Source organism: Pipra filicauda, unplaced genomic scaffold (genome assembly GCF_003945595.2).
Source record: "Pipra filicauda isolate LSUMZ 115617 unplaced genomic scaffold, ASM394559v2 scaffold121_size3267253_pilon, whole genome shotgun sequence".
NCBI lineage: Eukaryota > Metazoa > Chordata > Aves > Passeriformes > Pipridae > Pipra > Pipra filicauda.
This window is the reverse complement of record NW_024103674.1, coordinates 1,976,506-1,997,490: the sequence shown is the minus strand read 5'-3', so window position 1 is coordinate 1,997,490 and position 20,985 is coordinate 1,976,506. Positions and strand designations below refer to the sequence as shown.

The 20,985-nt window shown below is 41.5% G+C and overlaps 1 protein-coding gene across 14 annotated transcripts in view; it reads left to right on the top strand.

Annotated features, from left to right (window-relative positions):
• FNBP1 (formin binding protein 1) overlaps window positions 1-20,985 on the top strand; it is a 94,063-nt gene that overhangs the window by 31,956 nt on the left and 41,122 nt on the right. For 11 of the 14 annotated variants that reach the window (XM_039388049.1, XM_039388050.1, XM_039388085.1 and 8 more), the window contains exons 3-6: window positions 3,376-3,432; window positions 5,910-6,057; window positions 18,419-18,481; window positions 19,311-19,415. In XM_039388049.1, coding sequence (XP_039243983.1) covers window positions 3,376-3,432; window positions 5,910-6,057; window positions 18,419-18,481; window positions 19,311-19,415 — 373 coding nt within the window. Of the gene's footprint in view, window positions 1-3,375; window positions 3,433-5,496; window positions 5,542-5,909; window positions 6,058-18,418; window positions 18,482-19,310; window positions 19,416-20,985 lie in introns of all 14 variants that reach the window. The other 3 variants (XM_039388045.1, XM_039388072.1, XM_039388069.1) reach the window with 1 other exon arrangement.

Below are 20,985 nucleotides of genomic sequence, written 5' to 3'. Positions count from 1 at the left end.
GGATCCGAGCTTTCAGTTTGTCTGCGTAGATCTAAAGCACACTGTCTATTTGAAAGAAAAAAAAAATCACCCAGAATTTGCTGGTGTTCAAGTGGGTTAGAGATGCACAATGGCCTGTGATTTATGTGGAGCTGGTAGTTGATAAATCCCTGCCTTGATGGGGATGTGCTCTCCCAGGGGAGCGCCACGAGGCTTCCCCAGGGTTTCTGTTATAGACAGGCAGGAAATAGAAGATGACTCGTGCAGGAACAAATTGCTCACATCCTATGGAGATGAGCAGAGATTGAATTACACAGGCAAAATGAGCTGGAAGAAAAGAGAGTGTGAGTGGACTGGGAAACCCCAGCAGAGTATCTGTGTGAGCTGGCCTGTCTTATGAACAATCTCCTGCCAGACTCACTGGGTTTCTTAGGACGACAAATTTCAGGTGTAAAGAGCATCGTTATGAAAATGAACACACAAACAAAATGTTAAAGGAAAGTGAAAGATGGTTTTACCTGTCACCATGTAGAAACTACGAGTTCCTGAGTTTTATATCTTATTCTGTCCTAGACTTCCAAAACAAGCCTGGTCTGTTTGTTTCTTGCCTCTTTGTATTTTTATGGTTTGAGGACAAATACATCTGTCCCTGAGGAGCTCTTAAACACAGGGCTGCTTGGAGGCATCTGAGAAGTTAGAGGTATAAAAGAAAAAAACAAGAATGTAGACTTGTCAAATATTGAGGTAAAACAGTGCTGGACATTAAGAAAGAATAATAAATCATGCATCTGCTTTTATTTAATAAGTCTCCTTGAGCCTGGTGCAAACCTTTCTTGTACCACATCCATTTGATGCAGAAGGGCTGCAGCACATCACTGCATGTCATAATATGCAGAAGATACTATTAAAAAGGAACAAGTTAACTCAGGCTACTCATGTGTATTGAACTCAAAATTTTATTTATAGTGTAAGGGAAGCTGCTGAAATTTATTTTCTTCTCTGAAACTTGTGTTTTCTGCTCAGTCCCTGGGCTCCCTAAATAGTTGTTTTTCCTCTTTGACTGTCTACATCTCAGCCTGGTCATCTATTAAAGTTTAATTGGCTTTTATTTAAAAGTGCTCCTTTGCTTCCTCTTTATAATCCTGCAAATATGGATGTAATTGATGTGCTGGATGCTGTGCTCTGAGTGCTGGGGTGCTGTATCCTTGTCCTCCTTCCCGAGTCACCACTTCCCTTACAGCACACACAGCTGAAGCATCACAAAGGATGTCAAAACCCTTGCCTAATGTGATGATGGATACACAGCCTGGAGGAAGATGTGTTGGAAAAAATGCTTAAGGTATCAGGATAATCTGAGAATCTGATGGGTGACAAATGTGAGAGAGAGAGAGAAAGATGTCAGACAAGTTGAAATAAGGGAGCAGAGAAACAAGCCGGAAAGGCAGGAAAAAAATGATGTAGAGTGAAAGGCAAATAGAAACACTCATGGAGACAGGTGCAAAGGGTAGCACAGAATCTTTCCAGAACTGGTGTTTTACTGCTGCTCTTTGTTATTATGTGTTAGTTCCCTCTTTAGTCACTGTTGGCACTGAACTTCTCACTGCTTCATGAGCTTGAACATGGGAAGTGCTGGAGTGTGGGTCATGACACTGCACTGTTGCTGAACTTTTGCAATACTTCTGGATTCAGAATAATTTTTGGGTTTTTTGCTGTGTATCGTGGTTAAAATCCTACATTTATTTTTGATTTTAGAAAAGGGGGAAAAAACTCAAATATATAGACTCTATTTAGGTGTTGTATAAAAGTGCATAGGAAATAATGAAGTGTTTAACCCAGATGCTAATCCTTGTTAAGTGGTGGTGGGTTTTTTTCCATGAAAGCAGACTAGATTTTTTTTTTCCCTCAGCTCTGTAGCATTTCTGCACCTTTAAAGATCCACAAGAAGCCAGTAGCTGTGTATGTCAGAGTTAATTGGGCAGTGTGACAGTGCAGGGAGATGGAGTAGTGACTGTGTGTGAAAATGCCTTATTAGTGCATGTTTCCTTGTGGTTTTTCCTTTCCTCTTCCAGCAGGTGCATGGAGGGAGGCATTCCTGTGGTATGCAAAGGGTGATGTAAGATTTACTGTCATCATGCAGGACAGTTTGCAGAATTCTTCCCATGCTGGTGGTGTTTGGTGGAAGCTGCTGCCTGCAGAACTAGAGAAAAGTTTATTTTCTCAGAGCATGATCTGTGAGAGAAGGCAGAGACTGGAAGGGAGATCCTCATTTGGATCCCTTCCAGTTGGGATACTTAAATTTTGAGGAACACATGTTTGTCTGTGCGAATCTGCCAGGGTTCTGGCTACTCCTCTGTTTGGGCAGATGCTCCTTAATTCCTCAAGGAGAACAAAAGGAATAAGAAATGTGAGATGAGAGGCCCTGCTGTCTCCCACTCATCAGTAAAACCAGCATCAACAGGGAATGGGTTACACCTCTGAAAAAGCAGTTTCTTTACAACTAATTGTGTTCTGGGAGGCCTCCAAAGAGTTTGGAATGGATAAGTCATTGAAACATGGTCCTCCTTCAGACAATGATTCCACCAATGCTCCTTGTATTCTGCTTTTAATTGTTGAAACAACCTTGTAAAGCTGAAACAAATGGCTTCCCTTTCACAATAGGGTGCGAGGCTGCCAGGAGGAACATTGTAGTAGGGCTGAGTTTAGGACACGGGAGCACTGAAAAGGCTTTAAAATTGCTGAGTAAGATTTGTCAGCTCTCTGGTGAGCACTGGTTGAAGGGTGCAGGGGGTTGTGTTGTGCTGCAGTGCAATATGGATGGTAAAGCTGAGCTGTGAGCATCAGCAAGGTGAGGGTCAGGTGGGCAGCACTCCTTCATGAAACCCTGGATTTGCTGCTGCTGAGGGGTTTGCAGGGCAATGAAAACCATGTAATCACAGTCAGATGTGCTAACAGTGATGTTCAGGTTTCTCATTCAAGCTACAGTCACTTGAAGGGCATATTGGTATTTTAAAATTAAATCATTAACTGGCTGTGGGGTAATGAGATGCAATCATCTGTGCTAATTGGGATAATCAAATTTCACACTTCCCCCAGCATTAGTTGATAATCATAAAATGATCCCCCTTTTGCCATCTCAGTGCAGCTTCCCACAGCTTTATGAAGGTTCTTCATTTCCTTCTAATCATCCTGCTAAAGGCAGGCAAACCTGGGGCACTGTGAACCCATTCTTTGGGTGTTGCTATGACACAATCAAAGCCTGATGTCATTCGTACTTCTGGAAAGGTGTCAGGTCACTGCAGATAAAAACTGAAGTCCCCACAGAATGCAAAGCTTACCCAGTAAATTTTAAGGGATAGTTTAAAATTTAATTTTATGTATCTGTATTTTTGATTTTAGGAATCTTTCAAAGAAATACCAACCCAAAAAGAACTCCAAAGAAGAGGAGGAATACAGGTATGGTCATGATCCACTGCTGGGTGAGCATGTTGATGGAGGAAGGGGAGAAGTTTGGGTCATCAATTAAGATTTGGCTTGTGAGGCAAAGATTTTAAAGTCAAATGTAAAAAATATAGAAGTCATAGATGCAGAAACAGCCTTATGTGGTAGATACTAAGGGGTGGATCTTCAGAGTGTGGATTTGGTCTGTAACTACTCAGTTCCCTTTAGATGTTACAGTTTCTGGATGCCTGGTTTGGGGTTTTTGTTTCATTTTTTGTTAATGTGCCTTAAAAACTTTAAGCCAGACTGATCCTGGCTCTTTGAAGTGAACGTCCAAATTCATATCTGCTTTCAGCAGGAACAGAAACAGTTGTTAATTTTAGCATGAAACTTTAGCAGTCTCCCTAAGCATTAAATTACTCGAACGGGCTGACAACACAGATTAGTAACTTACTAAAGGGATAATGTTCTAACACCACGGTGGTGCAGCAGGCTTGCAGAGCAGGGTGAAGGATATAGTTTTTACTCCCAGTATCCTGGGATGGATGGACACAGGACGTGCTGCTGTTGAAGGGTGTTGCTCAGCCTCACCTGTCCGCTGTTGAGTCACCTGATAGACTGTGTTGTTAAGGACACTCCTGCCCTTGATGAAAATAAAGACATTTCTTTAAGGAGAACTTTCTAGAAGACGACCTTCCCAACAGAGAGGCTGTAAGCCAGAGTGAGAACCTTTTTCCTTGGAGCACTGTGGCTCTGGGGTTTCTCAACCTCGGAGTGTTGTAATGCAGCTTTGAAGGAGGGCACGGCAGGGTCTGACCCTCAGCCTTGGATTGCAGGAGGCTGCTCTGCCTCTGGAGAGCCCAGCAGGAGCCTCAAACCCTTGACCTTGAAATTTGAAACATTTCAAATTACTTTGGATATAGATCCAACTGGATGATTATATTAATTTAGATTTTTGGGTCAGACCCCCAAGCTGCTCTGTATGGGGCTACTCCAGTGTCTTGTTTAAGAGAGATAACAGACTTTTTATTTGCTTTTTAATTTGTTTTTAGTAACATTGTTTGGGAATCAGTTAATTTATGCCGTTGTTTCCTGAGATATTGGTATTTACACAAGGAAGCTTATGTTACCAGCACAGTGGCTGCTTTGGTCTGTACCCAGGATTAGGGATAAATCTGCCTTTGGACAGCTCTACCATAAATGGGTATTTTGAGTTTACTACAATGTTTTTTGACACATCTTTCATAGCTGGAGAAGAATATTGGAGCTAAATGATTCTATGTGATGTGGCACAGAGGATCCTGTGTGTCCTTTGCCCTTTGTAAATATAGTGTTCACCTCAGTGTAGTTTCTCCATGTCTCAAAACAATGTCTGGGGATTTGTCATGTGACCTTTGGGAGCCTCAGACGCTGCTTTGAGACAGCCTGGCTAAAAATTATCCATTTTCAAGCTTATTGTCAGTCTGTAGTTCTGTGGATTTGATCCTCCTTTTTGTTTTGCAACTGGGATTTCTCTCATTTCACAGCTTGACTGTGAATGTTGTTGCTTGTACTGGACTTTATTTTAAGTCTCTTTTTTAAGTTTATTCTGGATTTTTTTTTCCCTGATGCCTTTTTCATTTCTCCTTGTACCACTCCTCTTTATGTTCTCTAAATATCTCCTCTTTGATTTTTCACCTTTAGGTGATGTTATCAGTGCAGGCCACTACTATATAATAATAATAATAATAATAATAATAATAATAATAAAAATAGCTTTTCTGGAATGTACCAGTGTCTTGCTGCTGGGCACAGCCAGCTGGGGTATTTAAATGCAGCTCTGTTGGCACTGGGCTGAATATACCAGTGACATAATCTGCTGTTTCTTGTGTGCACAGATGTTTGTTTCTTCCTTTTAATAATACATGGAATGCTGTATAGGACATTATTTTATATTAAAAACAAACCTTGTAATGGAAGGTACTAAAAATATGGGTTGACAATGAATACCTGGTTAGTAAACTCACTGCTTCTTTGAAAACTTTATAAAGTGTAGCTGATTTAAATTTAATTTACACTATGAAAAACTTTCTCTTCTAGGCTATGCTGGCCAAAATTTTGCTTGCTTAGACAGGATTTTGCCAGGTAGGATATACTGATGACTCTGTGCACTGAACTGTAGGACTTGAAAGAGTATAACTAGAAATGTTTGGTGAATAGAGATTAGAATGCTCAAGTCCCAGAGCTGTGCTGATAAAGAACCTGGCACTCTAAAGTGGTGATATTTTAAGAGCCAGTGTCAAACTGTCTAAATCGAGATAGATTTATCAGACAACTGTCAGTGTGTGGGATAGGCTTCCTTTGGAGAAATTCCTTCCAGAGAATCCGTGCTAATTCACATTCAGTCTCACGTAGCCACACTGAATGCTTAGGGGGGATCCCACCTCCCTTTGCAGTGTGTCTGTGTGAAAAGGGAGGGACTAAAAGTAAAAATGCATTTTTGTCCTTTGCAGGTACACATCAACTAGAGCCTTCCTAGCCACTTTAAATGAAATGAATGACTATGCTGGACAGCACGAGGTCATCTCAGAGAACATGACCTCTCTTATCACTGGGGAGTTAACACGCTATGTGCAGGAGCTGAAACAAGAGAGGAAATCGGTAATTGATCCTTTTTTATTTATTATTCACATCTAATTGCTGTTTGAGACAGATAATTAGTGGTAGTGGAGTTCAATGGTAAGTAAAATTTATTTGTAGATAATAAACATGAGCTTTGCTGGTGAACCAAGGGCTGAAGAAGTGGGTTATGTGCCCGGGCCAAGTCACTGAACCATTGGAATCGAATGTTATAAAATCAGACAGCAATGCCTTGAGGAGAATCCCTGCTAAATAAGGTCAGAGGCCCATCTGTGCTTAAGGCTCAGTTAGCCAAAAGCTTGCTCAGGGAAGAGGCCAGTAGCACTGTGTAAAGCCTGAAATAATATAGTAGGAACTGTACTACTGAGGCTGCTTGAAAGAATTATTTGGGTTTTGGTTCATATTTTCCTGCTTCTCAGCCAGATCTGGTCAACAGGGTGTTGTAAAAAATTGCTCTAATGAGAAATATAGAATCTGTCTTGTTTGATGAGGATGGGGAATCTGGTTTTCAACCTGTTGTCCTTCAAGACTGGTAGAATTAGCAGCTTTATGTTAGTGCTCTATTTTAACTAGTGCTTTAGGAACTTATTTGCCTGCTACAGTGAATGTTCAAAGCTGATTAATTTACACATCACCAGCTCTGAAAGGCAGATAGTTGAGATGTGATTTCCTTCCTTACCTTGAACTCTTTTATCCCCTGGATATGTGGGCATAAAATAGTGATTCTAAGCATTTTTGTTACAAGTACTCATAGCACAGGTATACAATGACTAAGCAAACTGCAAAGGGAGTATCAGGGCATTACATTTCATTTCCAAACTGTTGGTCTATTCTAGAAAGTGCAAAAATACTCCTGCAGAACTTGTGCATTTATAAATAGTCCCACTAAACATCAAGCATGTGTTGAAGTGTTGTGCAGGACCAGAGCCCTGGAAATCACTATCTTTGCCTAAGTATAGTATTAGGATGATAAATCTGTCAACAGAGGAAAAGAATATTATATAGACATACCTTTAATTTGCAGAATGGTGTGTAATCTTTCAGGGATGTAATATTTTGGCAGCAGCAAGGGAGGATGTTTCACATATAGCTGCGATGAGAATGTTTTCTCAGCCACTCTGTGACCTTGTATTCAGCATGGATCTGTACAATAAGCAAAGCAAAAAAACCAGCATTCTAGTGTGGCATTTTCCTGTCATTTCTAATGTTTTTACCTAATTCTTCAATTATATGGGCACATAAATTGATTGGAATATCTGTTAGACATTTTGAGTATGATGAAAGAGGACTTGCAATATTTCTTGTGAAGAATTTGAGCAGTAACTGTTGCTCTTCTGTTTTGTTTGTAAACTTCTGTAGTAAGTATGGCTCATATAAGTAATGGGTGAATGACAAGAAAATTATTTTAATATTGGTTGAGTGATAACAGCATGGGAACAGCAAAACCCAACTGATGGTGTATTTACCTGCTGTTGCTGATAATTATTGGCCTTTAACAGAAAACAGTTGTCAGTCGTGGCTGTTTTGTTCTTGCAACATGAATAGAAGCTGTTTGGATTAGGAATCCTTGTCTGATTCCTGTAGATTATCATTTATGAGCAAATGGTGTTGAAAAGGAAACTGCTCCCGCCCTCAGGCATTTTTCATACACGGCCTCTCACTTTATTCTGTAAAAGCATCAATCATGCTGGGATCTGCAGGAGGGGAAGGTGGTTGTTGTGTAAATATCACAGAGGGCGGCTGCTTTGGCAGAACCTTTTATGATATCAATTGATGAATGACTTGGTATTTCCAGAAATTTTGCTGGCAAGAGTTCTCGTGCTCCCTGCTTGTTCTGCCATCAGCTGTTGTGCTACAGGTTCATAGAATCATTTGGATCAGCCCACTCCTGGGGCTAGGACCATATGCAGGAGTTGGGAGACCCACATTCTTGTCCACCGAGTCTTGTATAATTTGAATGAAGTCATTCAAGTGTCCAAATACCTGTAAAATGGTACAAATTTCCGGTGATTTCCGTATGACTGAGATGGATAAGCACCCTTGCTCTTTTTGTTGTAATTTCCCACCTGGAAGATGGAAATGATAGAGATGTCAGAATTATAAATGTGTGAAATACGAACTCAAGTTCAGCAGAAAGTGGTCAGGCAAATCACAGACTGGTTTGGGTTGGAAGGAACCTTAAAAATTATCTTGTTCCAACCCCCTGCCATGGGCAGGGACACCTTCCACTATCCCAGGTTACTCCAAGCCCTGTCCAACCTGGCCTTGGACACTTCCAGGGATGGGGCATTCACAGCTTCTCTGGGCAACCTGTGCCAGGGCCTCACCCCCCTCACAGGGAAGAATTTCTCCCTGATATCTGTAAAAACATCTGACTTTAAAGCTTCTGTTTCCAAAGGAAACCCTTTTGATACACAACATTTGGAGTCATGGGAGATGAGGGTGGGTGGTGATCTTTAAACACACAGGGGCTGGTGCCTGCCTGCACTGCCCTGTTTTCATGCTCATTTAGCTCTGTTGGTTCAAGTGGAATCACACCAGCAGATGATCAGGATCACACAATAATAAATCACACTTCTTGGGTTTTCCTTGACAAGTACAGGGCCCTGGCCTGTAAGCAGTGCAGAACCTGCTACTGTATCAAGCCTTACATTGGTTTTATGCTGGATAAAATTCATTTGGCATGCAAATGCTGTGAAAGGTGCATTTGATGGCTGCCTATTGTGTCTTTTCCATAGAGGGTAGGTGCTAGTGGTGAAAATAAGGGAAGAAGCAGCTAATGAAAACCAGGCAGGACAGTCTGCAGGTTGGACAAGGGGATGACTTGCAAATTCACAGTGGTTTGGTGCTGTTCTTCAGAAGACATACCTCCTCTTTCTTCTGGTCTGATTTGGAGCTTTGGAGAGTTCTGGGTTATCTTTATGTTTTTACAGATCATGTACTTTGTTGCATGATGGCTTTTGATTGTCAGAAAAATCGAGCAACTAGTCTTTTTGTGAAATTCTAATTTCTTCAGCAATAAAGGTTCAGTCAATGCATTAGACTATATCATGTTATGCATTCCCCTTCCATAGGGTAGCTCTCATTGGTGTTGTCACTGTACCAGGCGAGTTGTTTTGCCCTCCCAGTCACTGAAGTCCCCCTGTGTGTGTGAGAATGTGAGAAGGAGAAATCCTTATGCTGTTTCAGTTCTTCCCAGCTGCCTAGTGAAGTGAAACTCTTTGTAGTGCAGTTCCTCACTTCAGCTTCTTGTATTCTCTTGATCTTACTGTGTCCATGCTCTCATGTGAGTAATTCTCACACTCAGCCAGGGCCCTGCTGCTTAAAAGCTCAAATTTCAGTTCTGTTATACGTGGAGATTATACCCCATCCATCTTTCTTTTGAGGTTGCTGAGGGCAGATGCCTCTGACTGAATTCTCCTTTGCTGTTGGAAGACCTTCATCAGCAAGCCACACAAATGAGATGGGAATCATCTCAGAGTGGTTCAGGGAAAGAACATACTTCTGCAGTCATCCTTCATGCCACCCCAATTTCACCAAAACCTTATTTTTGGGGTAGCTCTGGAAGGTGCCAAGTTTGAGCTGGAGGCACTGCAGTATCAGAATTGGGTCTTAATCTTGTTCATCTGCGACAAAAGAAAAGGTGGTGAGCTCAGTAATGTCAAAGAGGAGCGTTTGGACTTTATTTCCCAAGCATTTCCAGGTTGGAAATACACTCAGTTCTTCTCCCACCAGTTGGGTCTGTTGCTGTGTGTGATATTTGCTCACAAGCACACCGGTTATTCTCCATATGAGACAAAGATTAGCAGCATATTGATTCTTTAGGTGAGGCAACCTGCTTCTCCACATGCTGGGCCTGCCAAGGTGTACTCAACATACTTTGTTCTGTTAAAAAAAAATAAAAATCTAGACACTAGGGGTTTTTCTACCGTCTTTTTGGGTGACACCTAAAAGGACTTCTGAGCAAGCATACGGCCCAAGTGTTGAGAATTTGTTTGTTGGCTTTCTTTTTTTCCTTAATGCTTCGCAGGAGATAACTTGGTTTATATATTCTCTGAACTGTTGTTGAGGAAACCCCTCAATGCTGCAGTTTGGATAGAAATCCAAGAATTATTTCCTCGGGCAATTCTGATTTTAGATCTGTGGTCACAAACTAGGTCTGACTCATGGCCTCCTGGCAGCTGCTGCTCTCTGTAGCCATTGCTCATGTCAGCCTTGCTAAAAATGTATTTGGGAGTCATGAACTATCCCTCTTATTACTGCTGCTGCTCTCACCTCTACCTCCACCTCCCCTTGGGGCTGGGCTGACTCCGTACAATCAAGCATGAAAGTCAGATGGAAGCCAAGAGCTTTGCTGCAGACTGAACTGGTGCAGCACCGGGATTCTGTGGTTGGGAGAGAATTTACCTGCTGTCAATACATTCCATTTTGTGTGGGGATAGAAGGGAAGCAGGGAATGAATGCATCCTTATGGGTACCATGGGGGCAAAACCGGTCTGGTTCTTTCTGGTGGAGCGTGTTCACCCTCCCCGTGTCCGTTCAGACAGGGATGTCAGAGAACTTTCTGTTTCTTGTAGCCCCTCAGGTGTTGATGAAAAGTAAATAATTGGAGGAATTCTGTCACGTTCGTTCACCCTGAATAGTGCCCTGTTCTGCAAATGGTGCTGTGGTTTTCCACAGGATTTCTCCCTGCCTGGTGCACCCTGCAAGGATGGCAGCACACGGCCCTGTCAAGGGCACAATGGATTTTTCCCTGTTGCATTCGGGATGTGCCTCAAGGTCTGTGTGTGCTGGGAGCACAGCTGTGCTTTGTGCTGCAGAGGTACAAGGGGAGACAATGCTGCCCCCCAGAAATGACAAATTAAGGACCAAGTGGGGGTGGGAAGAGGAGAAGAGAGACAGTGAAAGGAAGTGATTTGCCAAACTTCAAATTTCAGGTGGATGTGATTTTAAGCTGAGCTTTACCTACTTCTTGTTCTGGGACCAACCCACTTCCAGCTCACTGCCCCATGAAGGGAGTTAGAAGTCTTAGTTTTAATCTAAATATAAGGGTATTTATGTGAGACTTTGTTGTGCTCAGTAAATACACTGCACAATACTCCTGCTCCACATATTCATCCTCTTTCTTGCAAGGTGTTTCAACTGTATTCCATTAAGTTTAATTGTGCCAGCAGAGTGTTAGGTAGTAGCTAGGAAAAAAAATGAAAGAATGCGGAAAATTGTTTAGGAAAGATCATAATAAATTCTGTATATTACTGTGAAGTGGTTTTTGATTTCCATCAAACTGTGGTACAAATGTCACGAAACTCTGTTCAATATTGGTATGTATCATGTAATTGTGCTCTGAAGGGTTGGTCTGTGATGGAAAAAACAACTGCTTATTACAAGAGTTTCCAAAATGTTTTTGTGTGGGAAACTAATACTAATATGCCATCCAGCCAAAAGGTATAATGTGAACTTTGGATTTAGTGAGGTTAAAGTTGAGACCACTGAACTTAATATCGTGATCTTCCAAATTTTAAATGGGTACATTGAACTATGAAGTGATAGTTCAAATAAATAAGTTGGCTTCTGTTTACCACATGAAGGATTCAGATTGGGAAATAAAACATGTTTACTAACAAATGTAGTTCCATCTTCTGTGAATTAGCCTGAATATTGCACTGTGGATCCAGAGCCTGTTAGAGGGACAAGATGAGATGCCATTTCCTGCTCAGTGCATGACTGTGAGATGCCTGAGGGTGAGGGAGGTTGAGCATGGCCATGGATGTGCTTAACTTCCCTTTGTGCTCTGTCTGTGCAGCCACAGAGATTGGCCTAAAATGAAAGAGCAACAATAAAGCCACATGATCAGTGCACTTGTTAACTGTGGAGAAGGGTGTTCACCCAAGGCCTGAGGCACGAGAGACGTGTGGGCAAGTTCACATTCAATATTTCATGTATCTGAGGCAGGTCTTGATACTTGTTTGTAGGTGTACATGTACATGAAGGTGATATGGAAATAGCTGAAAGGGTGCAGCTATTTAAAGAAGTTAGAAGTGTTTCTTTGCCTCTTGAGACATTAACTTGTACATCTAGTTTTAGTGTATGGGAGTGTCACAGAGCATTTCTATGGAGGGACATATTGAAATGACATCTCTTAATTGTGGATCAGTGGAAGAGAAGCTTTGTGACAAGACTGGGAATGAGAAGAGGTGGAACCTAGAGTAGTGCGTTCCTTTATTCTCACTGAAGGATTTAAAAACACAAACATCTCTTTTCATACCAGTTTTTAATAGTAATGTTCGACTTCCCTTTGAAAAGCCCAAGTTTTGCTCCTCTAGAGGACTTTGGCATAGCTGGGCTTTTGAGGACAGGGTGTATCCCACTCCAATCCATCCCTGGGGGCTTATGATCTCCAAACAACCTGTCACACCTGTGTGCTCACTGAATCCAGGCCTTCTGGCTCTGCTGCTGTGAAGGCAGATGGTTCAGCAGGACCTCTCAGATTGTTGGCCAGTGTAGCAGAGTGTTCCCAGGGATCCCTGTAGCTTTGCTCCCATGGAGCTGTCCTGGAGACTGCAGGAGTGCAGTGCTGCTCTGCTCAGTTACAGTTCCCAACATAAGGACCTGATCTGTCATATGCAGCATGATATGACAAGTTACCAAAATATTACTGCCACCTCTTCGAGGTTTATGCTGATCACCACAGAGTCACAGAATGGTTTGGGTTGGAAGGGACCTTAAAGATCATCTCGTTCCAGCCCCCTTGCCATGGGCAGGGACACCTTCCACAGGTTGCTCCAAGCCCCATCCATCATTCTGTTGATCAGATTCTCTTGATCATCACTCCTGATAGGCAGGAGCAGCTACTTCTGCTTGTCTTGTGCAGCTGATCTTTGTCTGAAGCCTGAGAAACTTTGGTCTTAGTGGTTCCTAACTGGAATTCATTTGGAATGCACCGCTTTAGGTGGAGACACTTCAGTCAAATTAACATCAGCCTTGAACAGATATTTGTATAACCTGTTCCAGGCTTGACTGAGTTGGTGGGTACATGCTGAGAACAACGTTCCTGTGGAAGGCTGCAAAGGAGAACAGGGTTATGCCCTGATATTAAGAAGCAGCACTGATGAACCTGTGTAAAATAGTCATGACTTTCATGTCAACTTTCACACGACTGTCTTATGCTACTCTTACTACAGCTCAGAGTGATAAGACCTCAAGAACATGTTGCTATTCCTGGAGACAAAGATTTCTTCTGAGGAGACTGTTTCCTGTCTTTGCAGCCAGGGAAGGGAAAAAACATTTGACAAGGCTTTTTGCAAATGTTGCTGCGAAAATTGAGGAAAAAGTAATGTTCTCTTATTTCCGTCTCTGGTGTACTTTAATCAGTAGTCATTATTTTGGGAATCATTTGTAACAAAAATAGAGATAAGAATTTGAATTGGAGGATGAAGTACTGTATTTATATTGACTATCAGTTTGAGCTGGGAGTGTTGGTTACAGAAGTCAAAGGTAGCTGGTTTTTCAGTGGATTATATTATCTAGTGTGTAAACAGAAGAAGAGAATGAAGCAGCCTTGTCATATATGTTTTTTTTTTTAAATTCTTGAGTAGTATTTTGTCAAAGGAACTATACACCATATATATTATAAATTATATATATATAATTATAATATATAAATTATTATGATTATTTTTTCTGATTATTTATAATATAAACAGACTGTAGATGTACAAATCTTAAGTTTAACTTAATTAATGTAATTAACTCCTGTCTATTTAAGAACACAAGGCTGTCTTGTTACAGCCTTTCTTAAAATGTTTCATATGATCAGGTTAGGCACAGCCTAAGCAGCCCTGTTGGCATGCTTGATAATCTACATGTTTCAGGCAATTCTTTCATTTAAAACTGCCCAGGAATTCCTCAGCAAAATTATTGGACTGTGTCCTCCTTCATAAGATGCTTTTAACTGTAGCTTTTCTCCTGCTCCACTCAAAAGGTCAGAAAGAAGATAAGATGCATCTTCTAACAAGCTTTTGTTGTCTGCTTGAGCTGTGGGGCTGTGTAAACCCTCGTGCATACCAAGGAAGTTGTGCAAAAATATCCTGCTGCTCCTAATTGTCGTGGTGTTGGCAGGAACAGGCGCTGCATTGTCGGTCCCTCGCTCGCTGCTCCCGGGGTTTTGATCAACACCAGTGAAATCTGAGCCCAACAAAAGTCAATGAGAGGTTTGTCTTTGATTGTGCAGCAGCCAGGATTGGTCCCCAGCTGTTACAGGCACAGGCAGCATCCTAATGAGGAGAGCACAGCGATCCCTGTGGATTTACAAAGGAAAAAACTCATGCATACTGTGTGTTTTAATGTGCATTTCCTGCTCTTCCTGGAACTCTCCTTCCCCTATTACAGCTGAGTATTCCCTGAGCTTGGAGTTTTTCGAATATACCAAATGCTTTTAAAAAAGTTAAGTTAATCCACAGTGTTCACATAAGCAACTTAATACTCTGACAAAAATATCTCGAGTCTTAATAGGAGAATTTCAGGAAGAATTTCTTCACTGGAAGTGTTGTCAAGCATTGGAATAGGTTGCCCAGGGAGGTGGTGGAGTCACCATCCCTGGAGGTGTTTAAAGAAAGACTGGCCATGACACTGAGTGCTGTGGAGTAGCTGACAGGGTGGAAATCAGTCAAAGATTGGACTCGATGATCTTGGAGCTCTTTTCCAAACTGATTCTGCAGTTTGGTGAACTCTCATGAGATCACCTAAAAACTGCATTATTGGGTGTTACCCTATGAACTGGAATAGATGGAGATGTCCAGTTAAAGCCTGGCCATCGTGGGTTGTTCAGAGCACTCTGTGACATCCTGACTGAGCTGGGCTGGAACAAAGGGGAAAAGGACAGTCGTGGTCATGTATGGTTTGAGTCTGGGCAGTGCTGCTGAGTTCTGAGCCATTTGGTAGGTCTGATATTTGGGTAAAATATTTTTCAGGGAAATCTTAAAGTTGGCACAGTGCTTGCTTGCCTAAGACTGCAAAGTATAGATTAAAAAGTGACTTAAGGAGGTTGGGTAATGAACACTAATAAACCCAAACCTTTCACTTTACTGTGTTTTTTGACACGTGCTTCGAATGCTGTGGATATGGGTGAAAAATCTGGAGGAAATCATGGTGTGTGAACCACCAACATCCTGCTGCTGCAAATGTTACTGGCTCACTTGAAGTGTGATTCATTAATTCAGGGTCTTGCTCATAATCTGATTTTTTTTTTTAAATAGAAGGGTGCAGTAGTTTGGGTGTTCGGTTTTGGAGAAAAAAATCCAATATTCTGTATTGCATCAACTACTCTAATTTCATCATTGTGTGCTGTGTAAATGTGTGTTACCAGGAATGATAGTTTTCCATATGATTTGCTTAAACATTTGTCATGTTTCCATCTGCTAAATGACCTCTTGTAAAATAACCAATTATCGTTTAAAAAACTAATTTAAATTAGAACTTGTAACTTGAAACCTGAGCAAGGAGTAGTTACCTCAGAGTTGTTTTTGTTGGGTTTGGGGGTGGGGAGGTGAAGGTAAAGGACATTTGCTGTTTAAGAGGATTGTAAAGGAAACGAGTTTGCGGAAGTTGAAGATAGTGCAGGGTTTGAGGAAACTGGAGACTTCCTGTATGACTTTGAGCAGATCACTTAACCATGCTGCCTCAGTTTCTTACCCATAAAATAGGAGGTGTGTGTGAAGAAATATAGATTCTCTTAGTTGCTGTATATAAAAAAATGAGGTTTTGGATGGCAGGAATCATAAAAAAAAAAAGATTTGTGAAAGCAGAAGTGCTTTAGCTCTCATAGCAAGGGTATGTATGGGATAACACAACAAGAATTGGGGCTTACAAGTATATTTAGAAAATGGTTGAACTCAAAAAGGCACTATTGCACTGAAATCTCCAAAATGTGAAGCACTTGTATTTATCAGACTGTCACTCAGCATCAGGTCCTCTGTTTCACTATTTAATAATCCTCAGTAAAACCCATGTTACATTTCAGTGCTCCATTTGTGCAAAAGAGCTTCTTAAAAAAAAAAAGAAAACGTAGTAAAATCTGAATGAGATGCAGTCATACTACCTGTACTTCCAGCAGCTTGTAGATTTTATTTTACAGAGAAGGCAAATTTGGAAATAACAGGGATGGCTTGTTAAAATGACATTATTTAACTACAAAGGTTTAAAAATACAAGCTCAGGGCAGTCCTGTTATCTGATAGGCTTTGTTTCCAAGTTCATCCTTCAGCTCCTCTCTACAATTGTTTTCTGTTAAGTGAACCTGGCATGTTGTTTTCCTGAGGTTTATGGGTCATTGACAGTATTGGGTTTCACACAGACCAGCTGTTCTCAAATCAGGTCCCTTCCTACACCAGCAAAGTCAGAGCCAGCAAAGCAGGGAGCACACAGGCAGAGGTTGGTGGAGGCAGGAAAGGCAGCACGAAGACAGCAGAGTCATTTTACTTCCAGCTTCACTGTTAAGACTTTCATGAATTCCATGCTCATTAGCAAAACGTTGAAAAATGTAGTGTTAAATTACAGCTGTTCCTTGGGACTGTTTTTGTTGCTCCTTGGGACTGTTTTCCTAAACTCTAATTACAAAAGCAAGCCTGAAACAAGGAGAGTTTCAAAGCCCCTGGCAGGAAAGATGAAGCATCTGTCACATGCAGAGTTGAAAGGAATTGGGGATCTACAAAAGGAACCGAAATCAACTTGGAGCCTTTCCCCTCTGCCCCAGCACTTTTACAGTGGTGTCTGGGGTTTTTTCATGTCATGATGTGGTGAGGGAGTGTTTGGAGAAGCCTGGCAGGGATCTGAACTGCACCAGGACCACCAGGGTTGGTGGCAGAAGGTCTCTCTGTGGCCATGGCAGTGCCAGGCTGTCGACTGTGCTCCCTTCCATGGCACGTGCCAGGATTAAAAGCATTTCTGACACTGCCTCTCTTGTTTGCTGTGAGAATTTCCAGGTATCAGACACACAAAGCTATAGAATGCTCCTGTGTTCAACCTTAGGTGAGCATCCCTCCTTAGCAGCCAGTGTTTGGGACTCCAGGTAACAGCATCCAGAGCACTCAGAGTAGCCAAGATGTTCTTCTGTTCTCACAAACAAGTTGAAGGTGGTTGATGTGATTTTTAGGGTAATACAAGTTTATTGGACATGGCACGATAGAGAATTGTAGTTTTGGGGCTTTTTATTGTCATGTCTGATGGAGCCAGAACAGCAGCTCTGAAATGTCCATCACACACTTGCTCCAGAGACCTGCCCCTGACACAGGAAAATACCAGTTGCTGTAGTGGGAGATGCAGATTTGTGAGGAAGGGGAGTACCCTGTTCCAGCAGCGAGTTGGGGGCTGCATTAACATTCCTGTCTAGAGCTGGATCATTGGCTGGTACAACAATCCTGAGTGAATTTCTTGTCCTGAGGAAAAGCCAGGCATATGGAAGAACAGGTTGCCCAGAGAAGCTGTAGCTGCCCCATCCCTGGAAGTGTTCAAAGCCAGGTTGGATGGGGCTTGGAGCAACCTGGTCTAGTGGAAGGTGTCCCTGCCCATGGCAGGGGGTTGGAACAAGGTGGTCTTTGAGGTCTCTTCCAACCCAAACCATTCTGTGATTCTGTAGAGGGGGTAATATCTAACACACGTTAGATAATTTGATCAAAATCATTGTGTAAGGTCGAAGAACTGTTATTTAAACCAACTGCAGTTAAGAGCCTTATTTCACAAGGCACGCTAGGAGAGAAGTTCCTTGTCATTTGGCTGATATCTAATATTTAAAACTTCTGTCACACCTCAGTGTGTGCACACGCCCTCGCCCTCAGTGTGATGGAGAGGAGGGTTTCTGGGGGGACCCACAGAACCAATTCCTCTCAAGAGGAATGAGCAGCTGGCCTTGCACACACAGCCAGTAACTATGAAGAAGAGGTTTTTTTGTTGAGTCTGAATGAAAATCAGGACAAACATCAGTTGTTAGAATGTGCCAATCAAGGGCTTCTTGGTAAATTCCATGTAGAGAGAAATTTTAATTTAGAGCTAGTGTTCAGTCTGTCACCAAAGAGACACTCTTCAGATAGAAGTGCTTCAGATCTCATGATACGGGAAACCAATAATTATGAGATACAGTGAACAATACAAGGTAGAATTGCTAAAGGGATTAATTAGCCTTAGTCGAACTAACCACTATAATTGATGCAAATATCCATCTGCAGCCTGCTGAGACATTAGATAGTCATCATACACCTGCTCAATTCAGCAGCCTTGCAGAACACAGCTGTCAGAATGATTTCTGGCTGGGTTTTTTTTTTCTTGAGCGTACTTGACGGTTTGTTCTTTTGTTGTTCAAAACCGTTTTCTTTTTCTCTTTTTCTAAACAGCACTTCCATGATGGCAGAAAGGCACAACAACACATTGAAACTTGCTGGAAACAACTCGAAGCAGTAAGTGGCAACTTCCTCAGATGTGACATTAAGACATTTTTCTGTTGTTTTCATAGAGATGGTTCCAGATATCATATTTGGAAAGAGAAGGGTGTAGGGATAAAAGATGTATAGATGGGATTTTTAAAACTCTACTGACTTAAACACACATGAAAAAGTCTGTTTTAATAGTACATTTGGCTTTCTGTGGGATCTATATCTATCATGAGTAGTATTTCATTTGATATGACTTGAAAAGTGTGCTAAGCATTGCTGGAACTGCAGAGTCCCTAAGGATCCTGTTTAGATATTCCACTGAAAGCTGAACAGCTTAATAATGTGTGAATAAATTGAACAGGACCATCTCCTGAGTGAGGTGCTGCTTCTCAAAAGTGAATACATTGGAATTGTCGTTCATGTGATGAATGAAAAGTGAGACTGTAAATACAGGAGAGGATAGAGAAAGGGGGCATCAGTAGCCAAAAGTACTTCTTGCACATTTATGAATGTCAGTAACTCCTGTGTACATTATAAAAATGAAGGAGTTAAGTTTTGGAAGAAGGATTTCTTCTACAAGAGCAGAAGAGATGCTAACAGGGAAAAATACATATGGAAATATGAGTGGTGTTGGTAGCATCAAGCAACCTGAATAATGGAACAAAAAAATGTGTCTCTGGTAATTTCATTTTTTGGAGTTCTTTAATATGGAATTGTATTTCAGAGTGAACAAGCGAGTCCCAAAATCTGACAGTTGTTACCACAGGTTGGTTTAGGGACAGGTATTGATTTTAGGTAGATTTTGGTGTCTTGTTTCCTTCCTGCAATGAAGGCCTTTGTTTTTCCTTGTCAGAGTAAGAGGCGGTTTGAACGTGACTGCAAAGAGGCTGATCGAGCACAGCAGTATTTTGAGAAAATGGATGCTGACATCAACGTGACAAAAGCAGATGTAGAAAAGGTAAGCTGAGGGTGGAGAGACTGTTTGTAAACAGGGCTGGGATAGGTTTAGTTCCTCGATCCCAATGGGAGGATAAACCCTCTGAGGCTTAATGCCTTACTTGAGTCGGGCTGTACATTAATTAAAAACAGGGGGATCTCTGCAGAAACCTTTATTTGCAAAAAAATTCTAAACAGATGCAGTCAGTTTTCTTCAGTAGGTGATATCTGAGTTTAACACAGCTGACATGGCTCTATAAAGGAGTTTATGCAAACTCAGTTTTAACTAACACCCTGGATTCTGTGACAGTCAGGCTTGTGAGGGCTCCCTGAGGGCTGCTTGCAGTTTCCACACATTTTTGTTTCCCCTGTGATCCAGGTAGAACTCAACTTCCTGCCCTTTGAGCTGCACTTTGAAGATGTTCTGATGTCATTGGATGTGATGAAGTATTCCCAGAATTCTTCTCATGGTCCTGAGTTTAGAGCAGGACAGCTCTCCATGTGATGCAGAATTCTGGAATCCATTATTGTCACAGATGGCACAAGGCCTTTATTTTCATTTCTCAGTTGCTGTCTGGTTGCAGAGTCATTTGTGGCTTTTTTACATTGATCCCCATTCAGTGAAGCTTTTGAACTGAGCTTAATTTTAAACATCCAGTCCTGCTCCAGCATGTCTGTCTGGAAATATTTTCTCTTTAATTTGATTCAAAATTGGATGTGTGGAAGGATGCTTAAAGTTTAAAAAGTTTAGAGGATGCTTAAAGTGTAAATTTTACTGATCCAAGTCCAGTACCTGTAACTTAAAGGAGCAATGGAGATGGAAGGAAGTGTCTTTAAATTGCTTCTCTTTTTGGAGTTACACGTCTGCTCAGAAGCAGATCAGAAACACCAGATTACAATGTGTAAGGATAGTTTTGTCTTCCCTGAGTTTGAGTCAGGTAGGCAGAAAATACCCAGAATATTTGAAAAAGTTTGTTTCTTAAAAAAAGCAACCAACCAAACAAAAAAACCCACAACAACAAAAAAAACCCCATAACCAAAGAGAACAGAAAAAGAAAAAGCTGAAGCTTAAAATATACTAAACATCTCGTTGCAGGGACAGGAAAGGAAAGTGAATTATAGGTAAGAAATCTTTTCTAGTCCAAGGTGGTCCTTGTAAAATGTAGGTTTTGCTCCTCCAGAGGTCTGCTTCATTCTACTCTGAGTTGTTTCAGTCCTGTGAAGATATCAAATAGACATTTTCCTTTACATCTGTGGGATCTAAATATCTTTCTAGTATGCTGAGCATCAGGAGACTGCGTGGCAAATAGCATCAAGGATGCTATTAGAAATGAGGACAGTACATGAAAAACAAGCTCAGAAAATTTGCCCCAAGTGCTGTTGCACATCAAAGGACAAAATACCTCTGTGGTCTTGTAATTTGCTTGGCTCTTATTTGTAAATTCACCGTGTAGATTTGATCCTTTGTTGCCTCCTGGATTTGCCAGGGCACTTGACAGATGAATGCATGTACAGATTGTTAAGGATGTAGCACCACATGTGGGTTTTTATAACAGAGGGGGATCATCTCTGCTTTATCTGTATAAAGTGAT